The 26,331-nt window shown below is 32.6% G+C and overlaps 1 protein-coding gene across 1 annotated transcript in view; it reads right to left on the bottom strand.

The window, feature by feature from the left end:
- The window catches only part of LOC132731889 (ankyrin repeat and SAM domain-containing protein 6-like), a 35,616-nt gene that overhangs the window by 8,943 nt on the left and 342 nt on the right, over positions 1-26,331 (bottom strand). The window contains exons 2-10 of the mRNA XM_060718187.1: positions 19,545-20,088; positions 10,413-10,457; positions 9,957-10,164; positions 5,835-5,932; positions 5,049-5,187; positions 3,259-3,289; positions 2,623-2,778; positions 1,702-1,806; positions 518-688 (exon numbers count right to left, since the gene is read on the bottom strand). Of these exons, the coding sequence (XP_060574170.1) occupies positions 518-688; positions 1,702-1,806; positions 2,623-2,778; positions 3,259-3,289; positions 5,049-5,187; positions 5,835-5,932; positions 9,957-10,164; positions 10,413-10,457; positions 19,545-20,088 (1,497 nt within the window). The remainder of the gene's footprint in view (positions 1-517; positions 689-1,701; positions 1,807-2,622; positions 2,779-3,258; positions 3,290-5,048; positions 5,188-5,834; positions 5,933-9,956; positions 10,165-10,412; positions 10,458-19,544; positions 20,089-26,331) is intronic.

Here is a 26,331-nt window from a genome sequence, read left to right as displayed (position 1 = left end):
CCCTATTATCTTTATGTTCATAATCTCAATAAAGAGGAAGCGCATGGCCTAGTGGTTAAAATGTATGCCTCTCAACCAAGGGCTCACGGGTTCAAGCCCTACTCGGGCAACAACCATAATGCTGAACTGGTTAGTTCCAGGAAGCTGACTGGAAAGTTATAAATGTAAGTTGAAGTTGCAAGAACTTATTTTGCAATCGAGCTAAAATAAATATATTTAACCTAAAGAAAATAAAACATTGCTGTATATGAGTCAAAGACATTCAAGGCTTGTTTGTTTGATTGGGTTTTACATCACACTGACACAGTATAGGTCATATGGCAAAGTTCCAGCTTTACTGGTGGAGGCAGACCTCAAGCACCCTTCCATACATTATTTCAGGCAAAAATAGCCACCAGTGGTCTAGAACCACCAACATTCTGTAAGCTAGCTTGATAGCTTCCTCACATGAAAGAATCCAAATTCCCTGTCGGGATTTGAACGAGCAAGTGGGACAGTCAGGGACTTGTACACTTACAAGAGTACTGTTACTATCAATGCCAGTCATAGTGGTCTTAGATCGGCCACCAAGACCTCTCCAAGGTCGCGACGGGCTGTCCAGGTCAAATGAAGGTGGTGGTAGAAATGGCGGAATTACTGGCTTCAATGTGTCACTTGTTGTCATGTTGGAATGAGGAGGGTTGATGTCCTGAAAAATATAAATCACGTTAATAGTTATTATTAAAAAAATTAATGATATTCTACTGATACGAAAAAAAAATTACATTGATTTGGGCATTATCAACATTCCACCATTCGGGTCATACATACTAATAAGCTCCAATTTACTTAAAAAGAGTCACGAAATTAAGCATTAATACTAACTTCCCGCCAGAAGTTTATAGGTTCACTAGATCTATCGTTCCAAACATAATCAGAGATGCAATGTATTGATATTGAATTGTTCACAAATTTGCCACATAAGCTATGCCCAATACTTATTCTCCTAAACTTGAAGTACATGGGGTTATCTTTGCTAACAGGCCTCTTATGTCATTTTATTAACTGTAAGTTGAAATGTGTCTTTTTTCCCCTGTTATTTCAGTTATAATGAAACTCTGAGGGTAATGACTTCCAAATTTTACTGATGTATGAAGACCTCGGATGCCCTGCTGGGCATTATTTCAGGCAAGAATAAGTACATGAAAGGAACCATATAACTTCCATAAGAAAGCTTGGTTTCCCTGCACAAAAAAAATTCATCAAAGTCCTTTATTGCATTGAAGTTGCATGCCTTTAGATAAGCCACAATATTTCAAGAAATATAAGATTTTAAGAAAAGTAAAAACATTTGAAAGTCAAGTGATAGTTTTCATGTATTGTGTGATTCATGATTGCTTTTGCAGTACTTACCACAATATTTTTACTGTGTGACTAACACAGTAAGGGCTATTTTAGCACATTGTAACCAATTTTTGGTAATTTGCATGGATTGTAAGTGCGGTTTGTAAATTACTTTCTTTCTTCACTTCAACATACTTTCCTTTTAAAAACATTTTCAAAATTTTCATGAAAATTAGCATGAATCTGGAGGCATGCTGCTTTAAAACCCACAAAAGTAGAGCTCAAGTACTAATAGTTATCTTATCAACTCAACCAGAAAGGGACCTTAATAAATGTTAGATATAACAGATATTGATGTAGGAAATATAAGATACATACAAGGGTATATAAGGCGGCACTTTTCTTTGTCTCCTGTTTCATAGTCTCGTAGCTTGTCATAGACTGTGTCACAGGCTCCATTACAAAATTATTCTTCTTCGGAGACTGAAATTTAAACAATATTACACTATCACTACTATCACAATGTTAACATCATTCCAAAATAATATATTCACTTTGTATAATACAATAACACTATGAATTCACTGATAAAACATACCTTAAAAATTATATACATGTAATGCTAGAAATTTAAGATACTTGAACTTATTTCCCCTGAAGTGCCGAGCGAAAGCCAGTCTTCATTTCCTTCAGTCAGGCAAGACTACTATACTGTACATGTATAACTTAATTATTGTGATATTCAATATTCATCAAATTATCATGCAAAAGTATGTAATTTAAGCTATCTTCATCTTTTATTTTCTTTTTTGAAAAACAACTCTGTGTTGTTCCAAACTAAGAACTTCTGTAATTTTAGCTTGGAAAAATGCATCATATCACTGTTGAGCCTTCTTCAAAACAGCTTCCCAAGAGCTATTTATGATGCGAAAGTTCTGTTCATTTCAATAAATAGAAGATCTGAAAACAAATCATCCACTTTACTAATTTAAATATAGACAGGGACTGGTAGATATGAGGTATCGAGGGGTTTTCCTATTGTTTATGTATTTTATCGTCGACACATTTCATTTTCAACCTTAGTTCTTTTGACAATAATTTGAAACAACTAATCTGAAAATAACTGATTTAACCTCTAGAAAAGCTAAAGGCTGTGTTAAATGTTACCTAGCAAATATGTCACATACAGAAAAGACCAACACCTAAAATGTGTACTGACTGAAAATTTCTATGTGACAATTATCTTTAGTGCATCTTTTACTACTTACTGAAGTGTTCAAATGCACAAAATATACTTACTAGTTGAGGACTACTGTGAGATTGTTTTAATGACGTCAGATCTTGTATACTGTCCGACTGACCATCAGCAGTTAGTGGCATCAGTCGATTGTTAGTATTAAAAGTCCTACCGATTTTCAGGTTCCTAAACCGGTTTGATAACCTGTTTAACCAGCCCTATAAAAAAAATTATGTCTCATTTTTACTAAAACTGAACGTTTTGTTTTGTACCTAAAAAGTTGTATTGAAACCAGGGTCATTTAACAAAAACTGCCTAACAGAAAGCTTGTTCGGCTCTTTTTTAGTGCTTGATAGTAAAACAGTAACTTAACTAAGATGTGGACTAAAGGTCAGAGTGCCATTGGTTCTTAAATAGCAATGAACACCAAGTCCTTACATCTCTATCACACAAAAATAAATATACATGTATTAACCTTTGTTTTCCTTTTTTTAACATAAATATTTTTTTAAAATCCTTTTTCTTTAATGGTAAATATATTAAATGTCACTTAAAATCTTTATAGTGAACATAAATGTATTGAGATTCAAGAGAAATTCAAGAGAATTGCATTTTAAACTTTTTTTTCTTAGCTTATTTAAATGTAGAATAAACAATTATATTTATGAAAATATAGTATAAAATATAGCTACAATCACCTTTAAGCCACTTTTTGGTTGATCATCTAGCCTGAAAACACATTTGTAATTATGTTATAATTAGTGTTACATTTTAATTTTTACCATGCTAAAATTCAATATTAGACTTTGAACTGTTCATTGTAATTGTTAAAGTTTAGCACAATTAACTTTCAAACAAGAACATGATTGGTTAACACATGCCCTCGGCCCAGATTAATAACAGCAACCACATTTTTTACAAAAGGTTTATCTATTAAATTATGGAAGGGGAGAAATGTTAAAAGAGTCATGACCTTTTGCTTTCGTCAAAAATTGAATTTAAATTGGCATGTCATCTGTAAACAAGCAATTATCATAGTATTGCAAGCAATCCATAAGTCCCCTACCGGTTAGAACCCCATCAACATTCTGAAGGGCCATTGGCCATTTACTTATGTTTCAATTTTTCTCTATTTTAAGTAAACTTGTTGGAAAAGTTCTTTAAAAGTGATCACAGGAAACAGTTTTTATGAACAGACAGACAGACGGACTGAAGGACACTCTAAAGTTAATATTTGAAACATCCCTGTTACCAAAATATAACATTTTAAAAGAAACATCCCTGTTACCAAAATATAACATTTTAAAAGCAAAATTCTTAAAGAGGAGATAACTCTTGATCTTGAATTAAAGATGCAATTTCATAAAAATTTTCAGCTCTTTTTGACTAATCACAAATATTGTTATATTTGCCATGTTTTAAGCCTATTTGTTGCCAAGGCAACTAATATTTTTTCAAAATAGGAAGAACAGATAAGACATGCATAATCTCAACACTGCTATCTACCCATATGTCAAGTTTCATAAAAATATTTTCAGTACTTTTTGAGTTATCACTGGATTCAGTTTATGTGTAAAATTTGCCATATTTTCAGTCTATGTGTTGCCATAGCAACCAGAATTTTCAACATAGGAAGAAAAGAAAAAGACATGCATAATCTCAAGACTGCCATCTACCCATATGTCAAGTTTCATAAAAATATTTCCAGTACTTTTTGCTTTATCACTGGATCCAGTTTATGTGTAAAATTTGCCATATTTTCAGCCTATTTGTTGCCATAGCAACCAGAATTTTCAACATAGGAAGAAAAGAAAAAGACATGCATAATCTCAAGACTGCCATCTATCCATATACCAAGTTTCATAAAAATATTTCCAGTACTTTTTGCGTTATCACTGGATCCAGTTTATGTGTAAAATTTGCCATATTTTTAGCCTATTTGTTACCATAGCAACCAGAATTTTCAACATAGGAAGAAAAGAAAAAGACGTGCATAATCTCCATACTGCCATCTATCCATATACCAAGTTTCATAAAAATATTTTCAGTACTTTTCAAGTTATCGCGGGATCCAGTTTTGCGGACGGACGGACTGACAGACAGACGGACGGACAGACGGACGGAGGGTAAACCTAAAGTCCCGTCCCCTCCGGTAAACCGGTAGGGGACTAATAATGAATTTGAAAAATATTCAGCATGCCAAAGGATGTTAATCAAAAATACAGAAGCACAACCCTTGACCCAAACTCCATACAAAGTTAGGAGGACCACCTAAAGTATGACCCTATGCCCATTCTGTTTGCATTTATTTGTCTTTGTAATAAACTACAAGTGAAAATCAAATCCTAGGCATTACAATCCTAGCAAATTAGAGCTATTTCATTAAGCATCTAGCAATTATGGTAATTTTTTTTGAAACTTAAATAATACTCCCCCCCACCCACCCCACCCCGCAAAAAAAAAAGAAGTGTAGTCGGTATTGACTTACAGCTGTTCTGGTGACAGTGAAAGAGATGTTGAAGTTCCATTTTGTTTCGACCAATTATGTTTGGTCTTGGGTTTTTCTCCTTTATCAACATGCATGGCCCGAGTTGCCAGTAACCGTAGTAACTCTGTATCTGCATCCTCTGTAAAAAAATAAAATAAACAGTTCATGATTAAACAAGACCGAAGTAATTTCTAAACTTCTAACCAACAAATGATTCTTATTTCTTCAAAAAATATTCTGGAAACAACTTTTACCTTGCCTTTGAGATTAATACACTTTTTTTAATCAAGTTCAATCTTTAACAATATCATATCAGTTATTTACCAGATCTTACTAAAATAGACCCTTAGTATAAATCTGTAATAATGTTTTACATATGCAGTTATGTTGGTTACACAATTAAAGAACAACCAATTTAGCCAGTTACCTTAATTAAGCTAAGCTACAAACTATTTAGCTGGTTATCTTAAACTAAACTAGCTATTTAGCTGGTTACCTTAAACTATACTAGCTATTTAGCTGGTAACATTAAACTTAGCTTTCTGTTTAGCTGGTTACCTTGAACTAAACAAGCTATTTAGCTGGTTACCTTGAACTAAAATAGCTAACATTTTACCATTTCAGGACTCCCACTCACAAAACAGGTAAGTAAACAGTTGCTTTGACACAGAGGCTGAAAACATCACGTAAGTACCAGTATAACGCCTATTTCCTATTAATAATCTAGTCTTAATTTGCAAATATTTCTTTGTTTTTTTCCTATCAAGTTGTATTGTTTATTCATACCTATCAATGACGCCATATCAAACGCGGTGCAGCCGTTTTTTGCTTGCGTAGTCACATCCGCACCCACATTGATCAGAAAAATTGCCACAGATTTCTTCCTGTAAACAAGATTGCATTTGAGAAAAATGCTATGCCACCGCATTAATACCTAAGCTCTGGGCCTTTTGGGCATTTACAAGAAGGTATTTTAAGTTTTTGAAGCCTTGTACCTTGTACCTACAGACAATAAGATTTTTTTATTTTTTACTATATGTATATATTGAAAATCAATGACCCCCGGGGCGGGGGCAATTTTGACCCCAGGGCTATAATTTGAACAATCTTGCTAGAGGTTCACTACACAATGTTTCATGCAAAATATCTAACCTCTAGCATTTGTCAATTGCTAGAAGAATTTTTTTTAAAGTTTTTACTATATACATATAACGAAAACCATTGACCCCCGGGGCAGGGCCGATTTTGACCCCAGGGCTATAATTTGAACAATCTGGGTAGAGGTCTACAACACAATGCCTTATGCTCTAGGCCTTTTGGGTCTTTACAAGTAGGTATTTAAAGTTTTTACTATATGTACATATAGTGAAAATCAATGACCCCCGGGGCGGGGCCGATTTTGACCTAGGGCTATAATTTGAACAATCTTGGTAGAGGTCTACCAGGCAATGCCTTATGCAAAATATCTAAGCTCTAGGCTATTTGGGTCTTTACAATAAGGTATTTTAAGTTTTTACAATATGTACATATAGTGTAAATCAATGACCCCGGGGCAGGGCCGATTTTGACCCCAGGGCTATAATTTGAACAATCTTGGTAGAGGTCTACCAGACAATGCCTTATGCAAAATATCTAAGCTCTAGGCCTTTTGGGTCTTTACAAGAAGATTTTTTAAATCTATTCTTATAATTCCTTTTGGTTGCCATGGCAACCAGATTTCTGCATGGAATGAAATTCTTTGAACAACTTTGGAAGCCCTTCACCCAAGGATCAATCCTGCCAAGTTTGGTTGAAATTGGACTATTGGTTTTTCACAAGAAGATTTTTTACGTTCACTATATAATCTATATAACAATGACCCGGGGCGGGGCCTATTTTGACCCCAGGGCTATAATTTGAACAATGTTGGTAGAGGTCTACCAGACAATGCCTTATGCAAAATATCTAAGCTCTAGGCTATTTGGGTCTTTACAATAAGGTATTTTAAGTTTTTACTATATGTACATATAGTGAAAATCAATGACCCCGGGGCAGGGCCGATTTTGACCCCAGGGCTATAATTTGAACAATCTTGGTAGAGGTCTACCAGACAATGCCTTATGCAAAATATCTAAGCTCTAGGCCTTTTGGGTCTTTACAAGAAGATTTTTTAAATTTGTTCTTATAATTCCTTTTGGTTGCCATGGCAACCAGATTTCTGCATGGAATGAAATTCTTTGAACAACTTTGGAAGCCCTTCACCCAAGGATCAATCCTGCCAAGTTTGGTTGAAATTGGACTACTGGTTTTTCACAAGAAGATTTTTTAAGTTCACTATATAATCTATATAACACACACACACACACACACACACGCAAACAAACACACACACACACAGGTGAATCGCTATATGCCACCGCATCGCAGATGCTGCGGTGGCATAAAAAATTATATATTCCATTATAAACAATAAAACTTTAAATCCAGCAAATAATTATCATAGGATAAAATTGTCAATTATACAAAATAATTCTAACTTTACTATGAAATGTCTGCTCCACAAAATGCAGTCTTTAGGTGTATGTTTATATTTGATTAGTGAAACTTCATCTAAATTATAAGTTTGTTTTTAACAAATAATGTAAACACAATCAAATATCTCTATCACCTTTAATTTCTTTACCTAGACTTAACATTAATATCCGGACAACATTAAAGTCTTTCATAATGTAATGCATGCATATACATTTAATGATGTTATTTTGCAAACAAAATTCCAAATTTTATGACTTAACAAATGCATGATTCAAATTTATATTGTCACTCTAACTTAGATCACATAGTCTAGCAACAATAAAACTTATCTTAACATGAAGATAATGTACTTATCTTGAAAAAATATCCAAAAATTTGTCAATACTGAAGTATATTTTAAGATTAATGGTAAAATTGATAGTGAAATTTAAATATTTGGTATTTTGTTTTGTTTAATGTACCTTGATTACAATAAATACAACCTCTTACAATTGCATCAGGCCATCATTGAGTTTTTGGGTAGAATGCTCTTTACCAACATAAGAAATGAGGGCATACTGGTAAAGTGCATTAAACCTTAAACCACAATGCTCATTGCGCATGTCGGAACTCAAACAAGAGTTGTCCGTAAAGAAGTGTGCTTAACTATTCTCAGTGAATGATATAAAGAAAAGGGGCATAACGCTGTAAAAAGGTATTTTAAGAGTAATGAGGCCTACACTCACCATGTTAGATAACCACAGAACAAGGGGCCATGTAAAGTTTCAACCAATTTCTTTTGAGTCAAGTCAAATAGTCAAATCAAGTTTAGTAGTTTTGGAGATACACATGTACCAACTTCCACGATAAAACTTAACAAAAGTGTGACACAGACAGCCTCCAACACCAACCTGAGTGCAATATTTTTCCCTATTCTTCAAATTTCAAGCTAAAAATGGCAGCAGTTTAGGATTTAATTTACACGAGATAGGTGTAGTAATACCTGGTGTTTGGTGGGCTATAGCCGATGATACCAAGCAAATAAACAATGGAATGATAAAACGGTAAAGGTTACAAATTTGCACCAGATTAGCAATTCCTAACATTAAATTTCCTAGTAACAGGAACTTCTGGTCTATTTCAACGTATCAGAAAAGTGCATATATCTCCATTCATTTTGTTTGTAAACAGGCGATTTTGTGTTTTAATCACAGAGGGATACAAAATTTTCATTTCTACGTTTTGAACTTTTCATTCGTTTATCTGTAAATGTCCTCAAAATGAATACACTAGGCCTTCGCATGAACAAAACTTTTCTCCTGATAAAGAATAATATAATGGTTTCATTAAGCGTTAAGATTTCACATTAATACACTTGTTACTATATATAGTAACAAAATTGCCTATGATTTCAACTGATTATGAGTGTCACGTGACCTATTATGAGTTTGCGGCCCGGGGCCGAGAACTAGTTATCAGCCCGCAGAACATGTGCACGTGCACAAACTGAAACAATGACGTCACATTTAACGTCATCAAACAGTTAACTGTAAAAGTGAAAGTAGGTTGTCAGCACGAATCGCTTTATTTTTATTATGAGACCTTAAGCGTATTTAGTACAAACACATTTTTGTTACTATTGAAATTTGAAGAAATAATACGACAAATTCATTCCGAAAAAAATGAAAATAAAACTTGCTTCTTGGTTCTACTGCTTTGAACACACAAACAGAAAACATCTCTGTACAGAACAGTAGAAGAGTAGACAAGAATTTCAACGAAAGAACTTCAAAGTCTATTTGTTTTGATTATGTTTTTGTTATTTTTTTGTTTGTTTTTTTAAATGCTACTATTAGATCTACCAAGTGTATTAAAGACATTAATACACGTCAGCGTAGGGCCGGAAGGTGATAATCGGCCCTGAATGAATAATGGCCCTCGGGCTAAAGCCCTCGGGTCCATTATTCATTTTGCGGGCCGATTATCACCTTCCGGCCCTCTCCTGCCGTGTATTAACCTCTTAATAATTGTCACATTAATTACATGTATCTGGAAACGTTTAAGAACATGCTAAATGAAGATTTAGGTTTGTTTCAATCATACTACATCCACAATATCTATTATTGTAACTTCCACGGTTTGTTCAAGTCACATTACTAGTTTTAAAACTACTCGGTGATTCTGTCGACGTCTAAATTTTGTTCAACATATATAGATATTTTTACGCTTCAAACCCAAAATATATAGAATTTATACAGAAATTCATGCTGGGACTTTTACAAATGTCATTTTAGCATGATTCAAGTACATAAGATAATTTTGATATTTTTGTCATAAATTTGCCTGAGTATCCCTTTAACAGGATTCTATAACTAGAAATGTTTTAAGAATCAGAATGTTTATTTAAAATTTTACCCATGATATGTTGCCTGCATTAGTGCTGTCCACCCACTGATCGTATCCTGCTTATTTATATCACAACCTCGCTCGAACAATAACTGTGCTATATCGATTCGCCCTGTCATCGCAGCAAACATGAGAGGTGTGGCGCCATCTTGTGGAGAACATGTGTCACGCTGACTGACGTCGATATCTAGTATATCACGTATACGTTGTATATCACCTGTTATATATTATAATTGCTACATTAAATGATATGAAAATGAATAGATTGAATGATACAATACTTGAAATTTTTAAAACTCTTTTATCTTAATTAAAGATACCCAATGTTTTTTTGTCTTTGAAATATTTGGAGACCAGCCTTTTTCTTTCACAAAAAAAGAAACATAGAATAAATAACCATTACATAAATTTGGGGTTCTATGAATGCATGTTATATTCTTACTGACTTAAAATATTGCTACAAACCTCTTTTAGCTGCATCAATTATATCAGGTTTTCTGTCTTCAGGCTCTGAAAATAAAATCATAAATAACTACAATGAATGAAAAAAAGTATCTTTAAGCTACCATACAATGCAAATCTTATGTTAGGACTTCTTTGAAGTCTAGTGTGTGTATTTCAGCTTACATATACTAGGAGTAGCCACCTGTTGCCCATATGAGCAAGTCCTCCAGAAGAATATTAGTCATTTTAGATTTTCAAGGACAGTGCAAGGTACAGATACAGAAGATATACCCCAATTCCAGAAGCTTCTCCTGGTTTTCTAGCATGCCAAGTATTTAAGCATTCATACATGGGACCACAATTTAAAATGACTCATCCGAAAGACTGATAAGTTATTTTTAGTTGGCCAGCCTGGGAATCAAACCAACAATGTAGAGATTACAAGCCTTGTGCTCTAACCTATTCAGCTATGCAGACTGGTCGTTTTGAAGACTTACAGACAACTTAAAAAGCAAGCTTATGCCAAATGTTAATGTTAAGGGTAAGCTAGACTACTGATGCGAAGTTTCGCTTCAAAATATTTTTATATAATTATTACTGAAATCCACTGATTCAAACAAAAGCATGTCAATAAATAGAAGTAAAGCCAAGTAAACTTATAAAGAGAATCTATTGCACAGACAGCCTTATGGTTATATACTTTTGTATTTCCCACAATGCAATTCTCTCCATTCAAAATTATTATAAGAATATGACAAGGCTGTATCTTATTTAAACAATATTTTTATTTCCATTCATAAATTTTATAAAAGCCTATGGATCAAATATCCAAATTACAGTGTATATTGTCACCGATTGCCAGATATTAGTCAGTTAAGATTCTAGATATGTCATCAACTGAACATGCCCTATAAATATATTCAATATATCATATTAAACAACTAGTAGACACATATTGATTTATATGACATTTCTGAACTAAGAATAATTGCATTAAAAACTAAAGCAGCTGTTATTGGTATATCTGAAACCTGGCTTGACAAGTCTGTTACAGACTCAGAAATTAATATTGACAATTATACAGTTATAAGATATGATAGAGACAGGCATGGAGGAGGAGTGTGTTGCTATGTGAGGAATGATATTGCTTTCACTGCTAGACCTGACCTAAATGTTTTTAATGATGAAATTATTTTTATTGAAATTCTTTTACCAAAAACCAAACCAATACTTGTAGGTACTATATATAGACCTCCAAAACAATCAAATTTTATTGAACATTTTGAAAATGTTTTATATAATCTTAGATCAGATTGTGAATGTTACATTCTTGGAGATTTTAACATTTGTTTTTACCAAAAGTATAGTTCAATTTTTAAATCCTACACTAGCATTTTGAAAATTTTTGATCTACAACAGATCATTACTGAAGCCACTAGAATAACTTTATCAAGCAAAAGTATAATTGATCATATCATTACCAATTCAAAAGATAGGCTAAGTCAATATGGTGTTATTTCTATTGGCCTTAGTGATCACTTTTTGACTTTTTGTACAAGGAAAATCAGCAAACAAAGTTTCTCAAAACATTATTTATCTAAAGTTAGATGTGTTAAAAATTATAGTAGAGATTTGTTTATTGAAAAATTAGGTCAAGCAGACTGGAGTAAATGTTTTTATTCTGATAATGTAAACAGTTCATGGGCAGCTTTTAAAGATATTTTTATGTCAGTGTTGAATGCCATTGCTCCTGTTAAAGAAATTAGATTAAAACAGAGAACTGAACCTTGAATGTCATCAGAGATATAGACCATATCAAAACAAGAGATCATTATTTATTATTATAATACAAGATTTTTCTTGTTATTGTAAATTTAGAAATGTTGTTCTAAGAGCAGTTAAACATGCTAAGTCTTCTTATTTTACTGATCAAATTGCTGAAAATAGAAATAATCCAAAAAGGCCTATGGAAACATTTAAAACAATTGGGGTATAAATCCAAACAACAGGGAATGAAAATATTGTTTTAAAAATTGATAGTGAAAATTGTCATAATCCTTTAAAAATTGCTAATCATTTTAATGACTTTTTTACTACTGTTGCTTCTAAGCTAGTGGATAAGTTACCTTGTGCTAGCAAAAAAGTTTGACATTGACTCACAAGCTTTGTTAGATTATTATAATGATAGAAATACTAAGAATAATAAAATGTACTTAAAACATGTTTCTGAGACATTTGTATATAAAGAGCTTAAGAATTTAAACTCATCAAAGAGTACTGGTTTAGATGAAATTCCTGCTAGATTTTTAAAAGATGCAGCTTCATTTTTGAAAATACCAATTACTTTTATCATAAATATGTCAATTTCAGAAAATTATGTCCCTGATGACATGAAAGTAGCTAGGGTAAAACCTTTATATAAAAAGAACAGTAATCTTGAAGTAGGAAATTATAGACCTGTAAGCATTTTAAGCATTGTTTCAAAAATTTTAGAAAAATCAGTGTATTCTCAACTTGAAAAGTTTTTAGTTGATAATGGTTTATTGTATGAATTACAGTCAGGTTTTAGAAATTCCTATTCCACTGACACTTGTCTTATCCATCTTATGGATCATATCAGAAACAATAATTCCAAAGGATTATACACAGGCATGATAATGTTAGATCTACAAAAAGCATTTGATACTGTTGACCATGATATTTTATGTGGAAAATTGATATTGATGGGGATATCTAATACTGACTGGTTTATGTCTTATCTTAAAGGTAGAAAACAAACTGTTAGTGTTGATAATATTTTATCAGATTACATGCCTGTTACATGTGGGGTTCCCCAGGGCAGCATCCTGGGTCCTCTTTTATTTTTGTGCTATGTAAATGACATGAGAATTAGTATAGATCAAGAATGTAAACTTATTCTGTATGCCGATGACAGTGCAATTCTTTTTGCTCACAAAAATCCAAGTATTATTTCTCAAAAACTTGGACAAACACTAGAGTCTTGTTCATCTTGGCTTGTAGATAACAAATTGTCACTTCATCTAGGAAAGACTGAATGTCTTATTTTTGGTTCCAAACGTAAACTAAAACAAGTTAAAGAGTTCAAAATTGTTTGTAATGGACATACTATTGAATCCACAAAAATCTGTTAAATATCTAGGTTTAAATATTGATGATTCTTTGTCAGGTGAATCTATTGTTAATTGTATTCTTACAAAGGTGAATTCACGTCTTAAGTTTTTGTATAGGCAAGCAGATGTTTTAGATTTTAGGACTAGAAAATATTTATGCTCAGCACTAATACAATGTCACCTTGATTATGCATGTTCTTCTTGGTACCCGAGCCTGAACAAGTGTTTTAAAAATAAGCTTCAAATTTGTCAAAATAAAATTGTTAGATTTATACACGGTATGGGACCTAGAGATAGTGTCAATAATGTTATTCTTGCTAATATGTCTTTACTAAATGTAGAAAACAGAAATAAGCAATTACGTCTTAATCATGTTTTTAAAATTGTTAATAACCAGTGCCCTTCATATATGATAGAAAATTTTATACCTGTTCGAGACATTCATTCTTATTCAACTCGGTCGAATCAGTACAATTTTAGGGTCCCAAGAAGTTATGGGAAAGATAATGTAACTTTTTTTCAAAAAGCAATTAATGATTGGAACTCCTTGCCAACATACATCAAAAAAATTAATAAGATAGGAAATTTCAAAAGCTCTGTAAAGGCCCATTTACTAGAACAGTTAGGTTAGTAAATCATAATTAAATCCACTAGTAAGACTAGATATTGATCTCATTTTTATTGTTTTCTTTTTAGCAAAGTTAATGGAAATACTAAAGTTTGATATTTTACGTAAATGACATCTTCCAGTTTCCAAAGTTTTGTATTTTTCAATGTTTTTGTGTTTTATATTGTATATTATAGTAAGTATATATCCAAGGACCCCATTGGAAATAAGCCTTCGGGCTTTCATGGGCAATCCGAGGTTATTGCACACTACTCTATACATGTTTCCACTTACGTCCTTACATTTTATTAAACTAGCAAATTGATATCTAGTCATAGGAAAGAAAGAGTTTTAGATTTTGTTTTTAGTTATAATATTTTATTATTTAATGAGCGGTCTGTGATATTTATGTCTGACAAACTTCCGAAATATTTTATTACAATTGTGTCATCAGTTTTATATAAAATGCTAAAGTGTTGTTTTATGTATACATGTATGTGTGTTTTAACCTGAATAAATATCTATCTCTATCTCTTGAAAACAATTTCAGGATCAAATTGTTGTTTACAAGTATAAATTCAGGATATTTCAATATGGCATGAAAAAGTACAGTCATGTATAGCAAAATAAAAAGATTTACATTATTTAGATGAGTATATCAAAATGTCTATTATACATTGTAACACTAAAACAACTTCTGTAACAGTTGAATCCATGATGATGATCCCTTGGGATGAATAGGGACAAACACATTAAACAGTACACAAACACTAATTTTGAGAAACGAGTATTTAAAGCAGCATGCCTCCAGATCAGCAACAAGAGCTGTCGGTAGGACAGCAACGCTCGACTATTCTAGTGCTTGATAGTAAAAAATAATGCTTGATAGAGTTACCTACTCCTGCTTACAGGTTGGTGACATGATGGTGAACAAGTATGCAAAGTTTCAAAGCCATATGTCAATGGACTTTGAAAATATTTGAGGTATTACAAAAAACTTTAACGTAAATTCTAAGTCGAAAAAGGGGCATAATTATGTCAAAATGCTTGATACAGTTACCTCCTCCTGTCTACAGGTTGGTGTCATGATGGTGAACAAGTGTGCAAAGTTTCAAAGCCATATGTCAATGGACTTTGAAAATATTTGAATTATTACAAAAACTTTAACGTAAATTCTAAGTCGAAAAAGGGGCATAATTCTGTCAAAATGCTTGATACAGTTACCTCCTCCTGTCTACAGGTTGGGGTCATGATGGTGAACAAGTGTGCAAAGTTTCAAAGCCATATGTCAATGGACTTTGAAAATATTTGAACTATTACAAAAACTTTAACGTAAATTCTAAGTCGAAAAAGGGGCATAATTCTGTCAAAATGCTTGATACAGTTACCTCCTCCTGTCTACAGGTGGGGTCATGATGGTGAACAAGTGTGCAAAGTTTCAAAGCCATATGTCAATGGACTTTGAAAATATTAGAGGTATTACAAAAACTTTAACGTAAATTCTAAGTTGAAAAAGGGGCATAATTCTGTCAAAATGCTTGATACAGTTACCTCCTCCTGTCTACAGGTTTGGGTCATGATGGTGAACAAGTGTGCAAAGTTTCAAAGCCATATGTCAATGGACTTTGAAAATATTTGAACTATTACAAAAACTTTAACATAAATTCTAAGTTGAAAAAGGGGCATAATTCTGTCCAAATGCTTGATAGAGTTACCTCCTCCTGTCTACAGGTTGGGGTCATGATGGTGAACAAGTGTGCAAAGTTTCAAAGCCATATGTCAATGGACTTTGAAAATATTTGAACTATTACAAAAACTTTAACATAAGTGGTTACGCCGACGCCGACGCTCGGGTGACTACAATAGCTCTACTTATTCTTATCGAATAGTCGAGCTAAAAATATTTCAATAAATCAAACTTGTGAAAAATGTACTAAGATTTTATGAAAAGTAGTCAAGTAATAATTTACATGTTATGAGTGATTTATGGTGAATTTTGCATTATGTGTAACTATATTTCTACTGCATTACTAACACAGTCAGGGCATTTTTTTGCATATTGTATTAAACGTGGGTTGTAAGTGTAAATTGTTTCTTTTTGGTAACTATACAATATTATACATTTAATTTCATTTTCAAAATTTTCTTGAAAATAAGCATAAATCTGGGGACATGCAGCTTTAATTCCATGCCAATTGTTATTGTACACATGTAGCATTTCTATACAAACCAAAGAAACGAAAGATTATTCAGTTCTAACCCAAGGCCCTACTCAATACACATCGATGGCTCAGCGCAATACTGGTCTAAGTGACATTTTTACCCAAAATCACTTTTTTACATATTTTGATAATGTAAGGTCAAATACACATTCTGTGAAAATTTTAGGGTAATTTATGCTTTTTTTGCCTTTTTTATTTACATTTAAAATAAAAGTCTATCTCAGGTAGTTCAATTTTGTCAGTGCAGTATAGGTCTAACTTGAGTTGGTCTCTTATTGCGATGTCAAATATATCAATTTTCCTCAAAAATGCTTGAGTTAGACCTTAAATGTTTCATTTCCAGGTACAGAATAATATGCATATCCCATTGAAATGTGTTATAAAGAATGTGAGAATTCATGAAAACACTAGAAATTATTTGCCTCCATCAGTGCTTTGTATTAATCGCGAAATATTAGCCAATTGCATATCATGTACAAGTAACTGTAAACGAAAAATCTTGAAAAAAATTAATAATAATTTAGTGTCACAATTAAACATTTATTTTGTCTTTGAAGTCATTACATCATACTCATACTGTATTATTTGATAACACAAAGTGCAGTTGAAACTATCATTTTTGTACAATTTAGTAAAAGACAGTGTATGTTTCTCATGCACACATTTAAAATGGAAAATAACACGTGTTACACTAGTGGATTCATAACCTCTGACCCCCCTCTAAAAATTCATTTTTTTTTTAGTTTGACCTTTGTTTAATCATATGCTGAGATTTCCTAATTCTTAATTTTACACTTTGTTCATATTTATATAATGTGTTCTGCTTAAAATGGTGTAAGGTGGTAGACTGTACATTGTTTCACTGCCAAATCAAACTTAGCCTGTAACACAATGAACAATTTCAGGTTTGAGGGCGTTACATCTTGGGTTTTCATTTTTAAATTATGTATCTACTTCTGTATCACTCTCTTTAATCGAGTAAAGTTATTTAAGAAATAATATATCCCAAACTGTGATTTTATTGCTCATTAACATCACTGTTTGGAGTTCAGATGCGAGGAATTATATCACGAGGGCGTAGCATGAGTGATATAATGAGGCGCATCTGAACGACAAACGGTAATGTTATCAAGCAATAAAATCACCGATTTGGATATATAATTTCGATTCTAACACGACATTAACAAATAAATGCTGCAGTACCTGATATTTAGCTAAATTGCGCCTGATTTGTTTCCGTTCTAAATAATATTGTCAGCGCGTCACATTTTTAGTGGTTACGTCACGTGTATAATGATTACGTCTAGTCTAAATATAGAACGTCAATTCTAACACTATATCGGATTTTTTTCTATATAAACAAGGAAGGCCTGAAGCGTGCATTATTCTACAACAATGCACTCGCCGTTCTTATTATCAAAAATCAAAATATGCACACTTATATATTATAATGACCTTTTCAGTTCTTGTATTCTGATAATTTTTTACATCACACAGCTCCATTGAATTTTCGGGAGTGCAATTGTCAAAAACTCTTTGACTTATGTGGCAGAAACAGCTATAAGTTGATAAAAATGTTTCATTTTAGATCTAAAAGCTATTAATTTTACCTATCAAATTTAATGAAATTAAAAATGTAATGACTATCAACTGCTTTTGGTATAGTATCAGTGTCAATGAGAAAATTCAAACATTTATCCATTCTAATTGTTTAGTGCTAATCTAAGGTGTGCACATGGTGCTTCAGGTGTGCGCCTTTTCATATCTGAATGAGTAAGTGGTTGCAAGTGTTAAAAGCACATCTAACTTTACAAAAATGATTCTGAATTATATCATGTGCTAACAATACTTTGTTCTATGAATCCCTGATAGTCACAGGGTTGTACTGCCCTACTTTTTTCTCTAAAATATATTTGACAACCTCTTGTTATTTGGTCAAAATTAAGAGGTAAAATGACTTTGATATATAAAATGAAACACTTTTCTTAAGATATGCACAGTTTTCAGCAAAACATGTCATAAAATTTGCAAATATACTCATAACAGTTGAAAAAGTAAATACAAAAGTTGTAATAAAAGCATGGTCTAACAGCGGTTTTCATTTTTTGAAAATATTTGATATTTATAAAAGATTATATCATCAGAAAAGAGAACCACATACATTAAATTCATTAAGATTTAGCGCATAACAGTAATATCGGAATCACAGCATTTAAGCACCAATGGTGGTAATGGTGTGCATTGAGAAAATAAAATGTGTCTTCTTTGTACAAATGTGAGTTATACAAAATGTTTATTCCCTGTTTTCAAACTTTGATGATATCATAATATATACCTGGATCGTCAGTCATCATTGTTCATGACTACTGTTCATAACACTATATGAATCAAAACTGAATCGTCAGTCATCATTGTTCATGACTACTGTTCATAACACTATATGAATCAAAACTGTTTGCATTTTGTTTAGAATTCAAATTTATTGCACAGATAATCTGCAAAAGATCTTAAGTAACTCTGAATCTCAAACAAATTGAAAAAGAAGAAAGAAGTGTACTTTAATTCATCTAAAGTCAGCTCGCATGATATATTAACAGAAAAATATTACAGGATTTAGTCTTTGTAAAGTTCTTCTACACACTTGCAAAATATTTTAATCAATGTTTGAATTAATAAAACAATTTTGTTCAAAATTTACAATTTCTTATATATCAGAGTATTTAACATAAAACAGGTCTAACTCAAATATTTTTACCACTTTTACCAAATTGCAAGAGGGAATTTGAGTCTAACTCAAGTTAGTCTTGTATTGCGCTCAGAATTTCAGCGCAATAAAGGTCTAACTCTATAATACACAATTTGTAACATTTTAATAAAAAAATATATAAATGGCATTATTTCTTATTATAATTAATGTTAACATAGCAAAAAAATATTTTTCTAATATAAGTATTTTTGAATAAAATCAGTTTTTTGTCTCTCCTGAACATTTTCAAAAATAGCAGTTAGACCAGTATTGCGCTGAGCCATCGACATGTTCCACATAACAAAGCCCTTAATAAACTTGTAAATTTGAAATGCTTAAGAATTTATAATCCAACAGTGTGAATAGACTGTAAAACATAAGTTTATTACATGTATAAAGGAAAATTCTAATTCTAAATGCATAGTAGGTGCCAGACTGTATGCTTACCTATGATAGGCTTGTTAGTTGTTTTCCTTTCCAAAAATCCCCGCACTTCCCGCTTTCCTCTAATTGCAGCTATTGTTAGCGCGGTATGATCTAACCCATTTATTATATTTGGGTCGCCACCTCTCTCAATAAGAATCTGGGCAGTAGTCATGTGACCATTCAACGAGGCCAACATGAGGGGCGTTACTCCGGTTGAGGGTGTGCGGTAATTCACGTCACTGCCTCGGTCGAGCAACAATCTCAGCACAGCATCGTGCCCTTGTTGAGCTGCTGTCATAAGGGGCGTATACTCGCACTGACTTGACCCGTTGATATCTATCCCAGCCTCCACCAGGAGTTTAGCCACCTGTAGATGTCCCCCACGAGCTGCTAGCATTAGAGCTGAAGCACCAAAGCTGTTTGTAGCATTAATGTCGACTGGATGTTGCAGCAATAAAGACACAATGTTAGCGTGCCCGTGTCTAGCTGCCTGCATTACAGGGGTCCACCCATATAGGTTAGTCTTGTCTACTGATGCCCCTCTCATAAGTAATAATCTTACCACCTGAAAGAAATGTTTATATTATGCTTTGATTCTTCTCCAATAAGTCCTCAAAGAAGTGGCAGTTCAGTTCTGCTATTTTACACATGTGACAAATGAGCTACAGATGTATTTGAAAATCTTGATATAAGTGTACTTGGTGTAAATGATCACTGAATTAGCTGGAATGCAGAATTCTTAATAAATTAAATGTGAAACAATTGATGCTTGGAATAAATCAAGGACACAGATAATATTAATGATAAAACTTGTCTGATACAGTTTATTACATAAAACTGCCTAATTAATAATAATCAAAGAAGTGTTCAGATTGGAAACGGAAGCTGTGCATGAAATATTGAATGACACCTTAAAAGCGTAAATTGTAAAATAAAAATGAACAATTTTTTTTCTATCTGACTTCCCTGTTCGTACACATTGCCCTTTCATATTTAGTGTTGTATCAAAAGCTGAATATTGATAATTTATCAAATTTAATTGCTTGTACGTATGAATATATGTGTAATACACTGTAAACCGATATTATGGTGTATTGAATGCAAACATGTTTTAAAATTTCATATCACAAACACAGAATGACAGTATGTTTTCCTGTTATCAAAACTTACAGAAAGGGTCTTTATTTTTACCTGAGGCAACAGATGTGCTAACAAAAACAACCGACTTGGCCAATTTTCAAGGTAATATCAGGGTTCTCAGGGACGCCTTTTTTCGGCGTCCCGGTTTGCATGTTTTTTACAGCTGGACGCAATATTTCAGAGTAAGGATTCCGCGTACGCTTAATTTTGCCTGGGGACTAATAAACATTACTGATTGTTCACAACCACAAATACACAAATACGTCAGCGCGTGTCAGTCTATGGGTAGGCGGTCTTATGCACATCGACCAGTGAAGCGATTAGCCAATCAGCGAGAACGCTATCGATCATTATCATGCAATAGAAATCAGACTAATGTATATACGCGCTGTACATGTAATTACCAGATATAACATGAGGTGATAATTTTTTTATTTTTGATCAACAGTTGATTGGAAATAGTAAATTTTACCAACAAAAGGATTAACTATTGACTGTTTACGCCGCAAGTTTAAAGACTGTTTTCTCAAATTACAAATAAGTGTAATTTTGATTTATTGTCGAATATTTTCAGCATTTTCTAGACAAAATTTTGCTTTAGTTTCATTCTTGCAAAAACGTTCTATAAGAGTATTAAGAATTTAAGATATTGTGCCGAAATGCCAGGACAACAAACCAAAATACACATACGCTTTTCTTTGATATTTAGCTTCTATCCGAACATCACATTCGCCAGAACCAGAAACCCTAAAATTTTGCAAAGGGCACAAAAATTCTCAGTTTCCAAGCCAAACATGTGAATAAATTGTTCCTTTGTTATTTAATCAACATTTAATCTTCAAATATCGATCTTCAATTTGCCCCCTTTGAAGATATTTGCTAAAATAATTGGGGATCGGATGAATCTCTTACATACTGTGTGAAGCTGTACACGATTTTCCTATTCATTCCGCTAAACGCTGCTTATATACAAAAATAAAGTTTAGGTCTGGACTTATCTAACCAGAATAAAATTTGATTTGGTATAAAAGTGAAAAAAAAATTTCGATTTCCACGTGTTGATCGTTGATGCATTATAATTTTATTGTTTCATAATAAATATAAACAACAAAACAATAATTATACTATGTAGTTCAGAGTTTGTTTTGAATAACTATAAACTTTGAAAGTCTCTTGAAGATTCAAAATATCAGTAATGCTATGGTGTGAGCATTAAATGACTTATCTGTAAACATTATTAATTGCGACGCGCTTTTGGACTCCCAACTTTTTCAGGCTTGGGAGTCCATGGACTCCATGTTTAAGAGTCCTAGGGAGAACCCTGTAATATTTTTATCTACAAGTGATTTTAACAGCATTTCAATCGATGATATTGGTCACCAGTCTGTTAATAGCGAGCTCGGCTAGCTGGCCCGAAGTGCCTGCTCGCAAAGCAAGCTTTACGGTAACGCAAGTACCTGCTTAGTGATGGTTTTGAAAACTTTCGTCCGAAGTACCGAATTGACACATCGCAACTTTTCGAATCACAAGATAACAATTAAAGCCTATGTACTCCGATTGAAAATGGAAGCTTAGACTGGTGTCCTGCCCACTTATATAGGAACCATAATAGAAAGGGGGAATCAGAATAAAAGGAAGCAGTGTATAAAATACAGAATGACAATTTTAAAACGGAAAATGTAAAATAAAAATGAACAATTATTTTAAACTATTTTACAATTAAAGAAAATCGACTCGATGAGCTCGCTTTGAGGCTTTGCCTTTTTCATATTAAATATAAATGAAAACCCTGCTGCAAACCTCTGAAATTTTAATCCAGTGTTCAATTAAACAAACTTGAAACTGAAATGTTGTGATTTACAGTTAAGACTTAAATTATAAGAGTTTTAAATAATTTGTATTGACATCATTCTAATTTCTATGATATATTGTGAATATTGTATCAGGTAGTCCAACTAATTGTACTGCGCGACGAGATATTGTGCTATTTTCGTGTCTGGGCAATATCTCGCCTCTACGTACAACATAAAAAGTACCTTTTCTGTGGTGAAATTTGCGCCGGGATTTTGAGCGCAAGCTTTGGACCGTGTAAAATCGTATTAGAATTCATATTTGAATAAATTTGTTACGATACTTTAAAGATTATTCATTTCTACATCAATTTTCATGTTTTATTTGTGAAAATCTTCCTAACATTAAGATTTTGATAGAAAAGTAAACACATGCACCATCAAATAAAGACATCGCCGCTAATGTACGTGACAAATACACTGTTGATAACTACAACTGGTGTGTATTGGGTACTGCGTGACTGAGAAAGACGAAACACTATCAGTAAAATTTCAAGTTTAATGTTATATTTAAGACATTTATTCATGCAAATTAATAATTATGATAGGATGAAAATATTATTTTATTGCAGCAGATGCCACAACTTATTCGTTATTGTCAGAGCGTTCTTAGAAATATCAAAATCATTATTATCGTTTATAGCAAAGCTACTCTGTAAATGGACTCCTTACTAACCGTTTCTTGTTTAAAAAAAAAATATTTTTGGTCAGCTTCCAAGGAAATATAAGACATGGGACCTATTGGTATCTATAGAATTTTTCAACGATTATGATGGAAATAGGGATATGATAAGAGCAGAAACATGTGGTTTATATGTTTAAAGAGCAACGTACGGATTCTTAGTGCCTTTGCGACTACGAGAAAACACCATTCTAAGGAATTTAACAGTCTGTTATTTATAATCAGGTTGATTAACTATTAAACGATACTTTCAATGTTCAAAATAATTTTTATCAGTAATAAAACGAATAAGCGTCACACGCGGTGCTCGACATTATATGTATGTGCGAAAACAAAATTCCACGTAAATTTTTTTTTTAAATCTATTCACGCAGGCCCCATAATTCTGGATAGTTTTCTCCAAAAAGCTTTCTGAAGATGTTTTTTAGAAAGAAACAGACACACACAAACGAAGGTATGAAAATTGTTTTAAAATGACCGGGGTAGCAGAGAAAAATACTCAGAAATTTATTTCATGAAACAGGCCTTATTTTGCTGTTGTTATTGTTTTTTGTTTTGTTTTGCAAAAGACTTTCATAATGTTGGTATACAGAAAATATTTATCCCATACAATTGACTTTTATGCTAAGAAATAATTTTCTTTTATAAAATACATGCATGGCGAGATGAGATTTGAAGAATCAACGCGGTTATTTTACAATGTTACATAAACAAAACGCTGCGCCGCTAATTTCTTTCACAGACACTGTGGAGCTTTAAAATCCAAATAAATTGTATATTTGTCAATACCAGCACATGTACTGATCATATATGTATAAAAAACTAAATATAAGCCGTTTTGAAAAAAAAAAATATTTCAACGTCTATAATAATACACAAGATAAAAATGTTCGCCGGAAAAATCCGCACACCTGCCGTCAAAAACACCATGTATTTTATTCTGTTTCCAATATTTTCACAAAATCCTTTGACACAAAAGATATAAATCTTCAAGATGATGGTCAATTTTAAACTTCAACGGTAATATAAACAATGCAACTGGCAAAATAAACATCGAGATTATCGCCGTTTTACTCCATTTACAAAATCTTTCGACAAATTCAAACGTGGCTCCATATACCATTTTATTTGGATTTTAAAGGCGTTTTGAGCTTCACAGCCAAAGCGTCTGTGATTTCTATGATTCTTGTCCAATCTTATAAGATTTAAGTATTATTCAACACTATTACTCATTTTAAACAATAATAGATACAGATTGTTACCGCCCAAATATAAAAGGTGTTGCTTTGGAAAACGAACTTATAAAATCGGTAATAAATCACGGCGCCTCCTCAGTTCTTTTTTCTATATTTTTTTTTTGAGTTTTTGATAAAGAACGAAAATTAAGATTTTAACCTTCCAGTAAATTTAGAAAGAAAACCAGAAAAAAAAATTCCTAATAATTAAATGCCACAACTCAAAACTTAAAAAGTTGGCATATCTTGCGTAAATTCAAAGGTATTGGTAAGCCGGGAAAATGTACTGAGGAAACTCGGGACCGTAACACATTTAAATTCTTAACATCGTTTAAACAACTTTCATAAATGTTTTAAAGAAAGAAATTTAAGCATAAAACTATCGTCTTTGAAATAAATCATCACGTATATTTATAATTATAAATAGAAAAATAAATACATGTAATACAATCTAAAAATAACTTCTCAATTTGGACCGTGTCGGCATGGAAATTGTTTAACTGATTCCGGAAAGCATGGAAATTGTTTAACTGATTCCGGAAAGGAATCACGGCTCGAATTTAAAAAATCAAATTTATTTATTTAAGATTTAATCTTAGAAATTTATAGTTGACACAAAGAAATTAAGTAAGGAAGAAACAGGACTGCGCATCAATTATTAATATTGTCAACATTTCCGAAGTGTATATTGGCCAGTGTACCGGTGTCGGCGTTGTGGAATACATGTAGTTGACACATTTTGAAAATAAATATTAGGTTGAATATATTTTCTATACCGGGACAAAACTTTTCTGGAACATCGCTTAAACAACACGAAATATCCAGGCCATTACGGCATGCTATGATAACAGTCTTTTATTACACGGATAAATAAATGGTACATGTACACAGGTTCTTTCAGATACAGACAAACGAAAAATGGGTGCTCGGAGTAACGAGTTTTATTTTTCTGAAAACAGTTGAGGAATGAAAAATTAACGCAAGAATTTACCATTTGAATTCTTTCATAGCGTAATGCATGTTTGAAAAACAAAACTTTCCTATAGGCAAGGAGTTGCTGTTTTTAATACACAGCAAGTTGTGACTAACATAACTATACTAAAATAGATTGGTGACAATATACATTTTAATGAAATACAGTTTATCCTTAACCTTTAATAAACATATTTATAAAAAAGAGGACTAAATTAAAAGTTACTCCGCATCATTTTAAAGATTTCTATCATGAATTACAAAAATATTTAAAGATAATTTCCTGGCGATTTATTTTATTGTGGCAATAAATATAATTAATAATAACATCATTTAAGAAAAATTTCCACTTTTTAATAGTTTTACATATTTTTTTAGCCACGCAAATAAAAAATGACAACATTCACGCAAGGTACCGAACAATATCGATTTTTAGCGTACATGTTACTTTACTGTAGCAACCTCACAATATGGCGGCGTTGTTACACAAATGAGACAGTGAAATGAAACTAACGTGGTTTACTTTATTCTAAGTTGATAGTCTGGCACTTTTTGTGCTGTTAATTCCTTAAAATTGTATTGTTGAATAAATTCTTAGTTTAAATTGTCTGCATTTTCACATTTACATCGAAATCCACGTTTCACCACAGAAAGGTCTCCTTTTGGTTTTGACGTTAAAGCGAGATTCTGCCCCAGAACGAAAATATCTCAGAATCAAGCTTTGGCACGTCAATATATTTTGACTATTGTATCAGGGTGAAGTGTCTTACTGATTTTTTTTTCGGGGGGGGGGGGGGGACGGGGGGGGGAGTGACTTGTCTTGAGGGGTGAATGTCTTTAAAACTTGAGAGACCCTCTGCCCCCCCCCCCACACACACACACAAACACAAATCCCAGTGTCTGTGCATTTGTGCTTAAAGATAGCCATC

The sequence above is a fragment of the Ruditapes philippinarum genome, unplaced genomic scaffold (genome assembly GCF_026571515.1).
Source record: "Ruditapes philippinarum isolate M1 unplaced genomic scaffold, ASM2657151v2 ctg5640_1_1_1_1, whole genome shotgun sequence".
NCBI lineage: Eukaryota > Metazoa > Mollusca > Bivalvia > Venerida > Veneridae > Ruditapes > Ruditapes philippinarum.
This window is presented reverse-complemented; position numbering and strand designations above follow the sequence as displayed.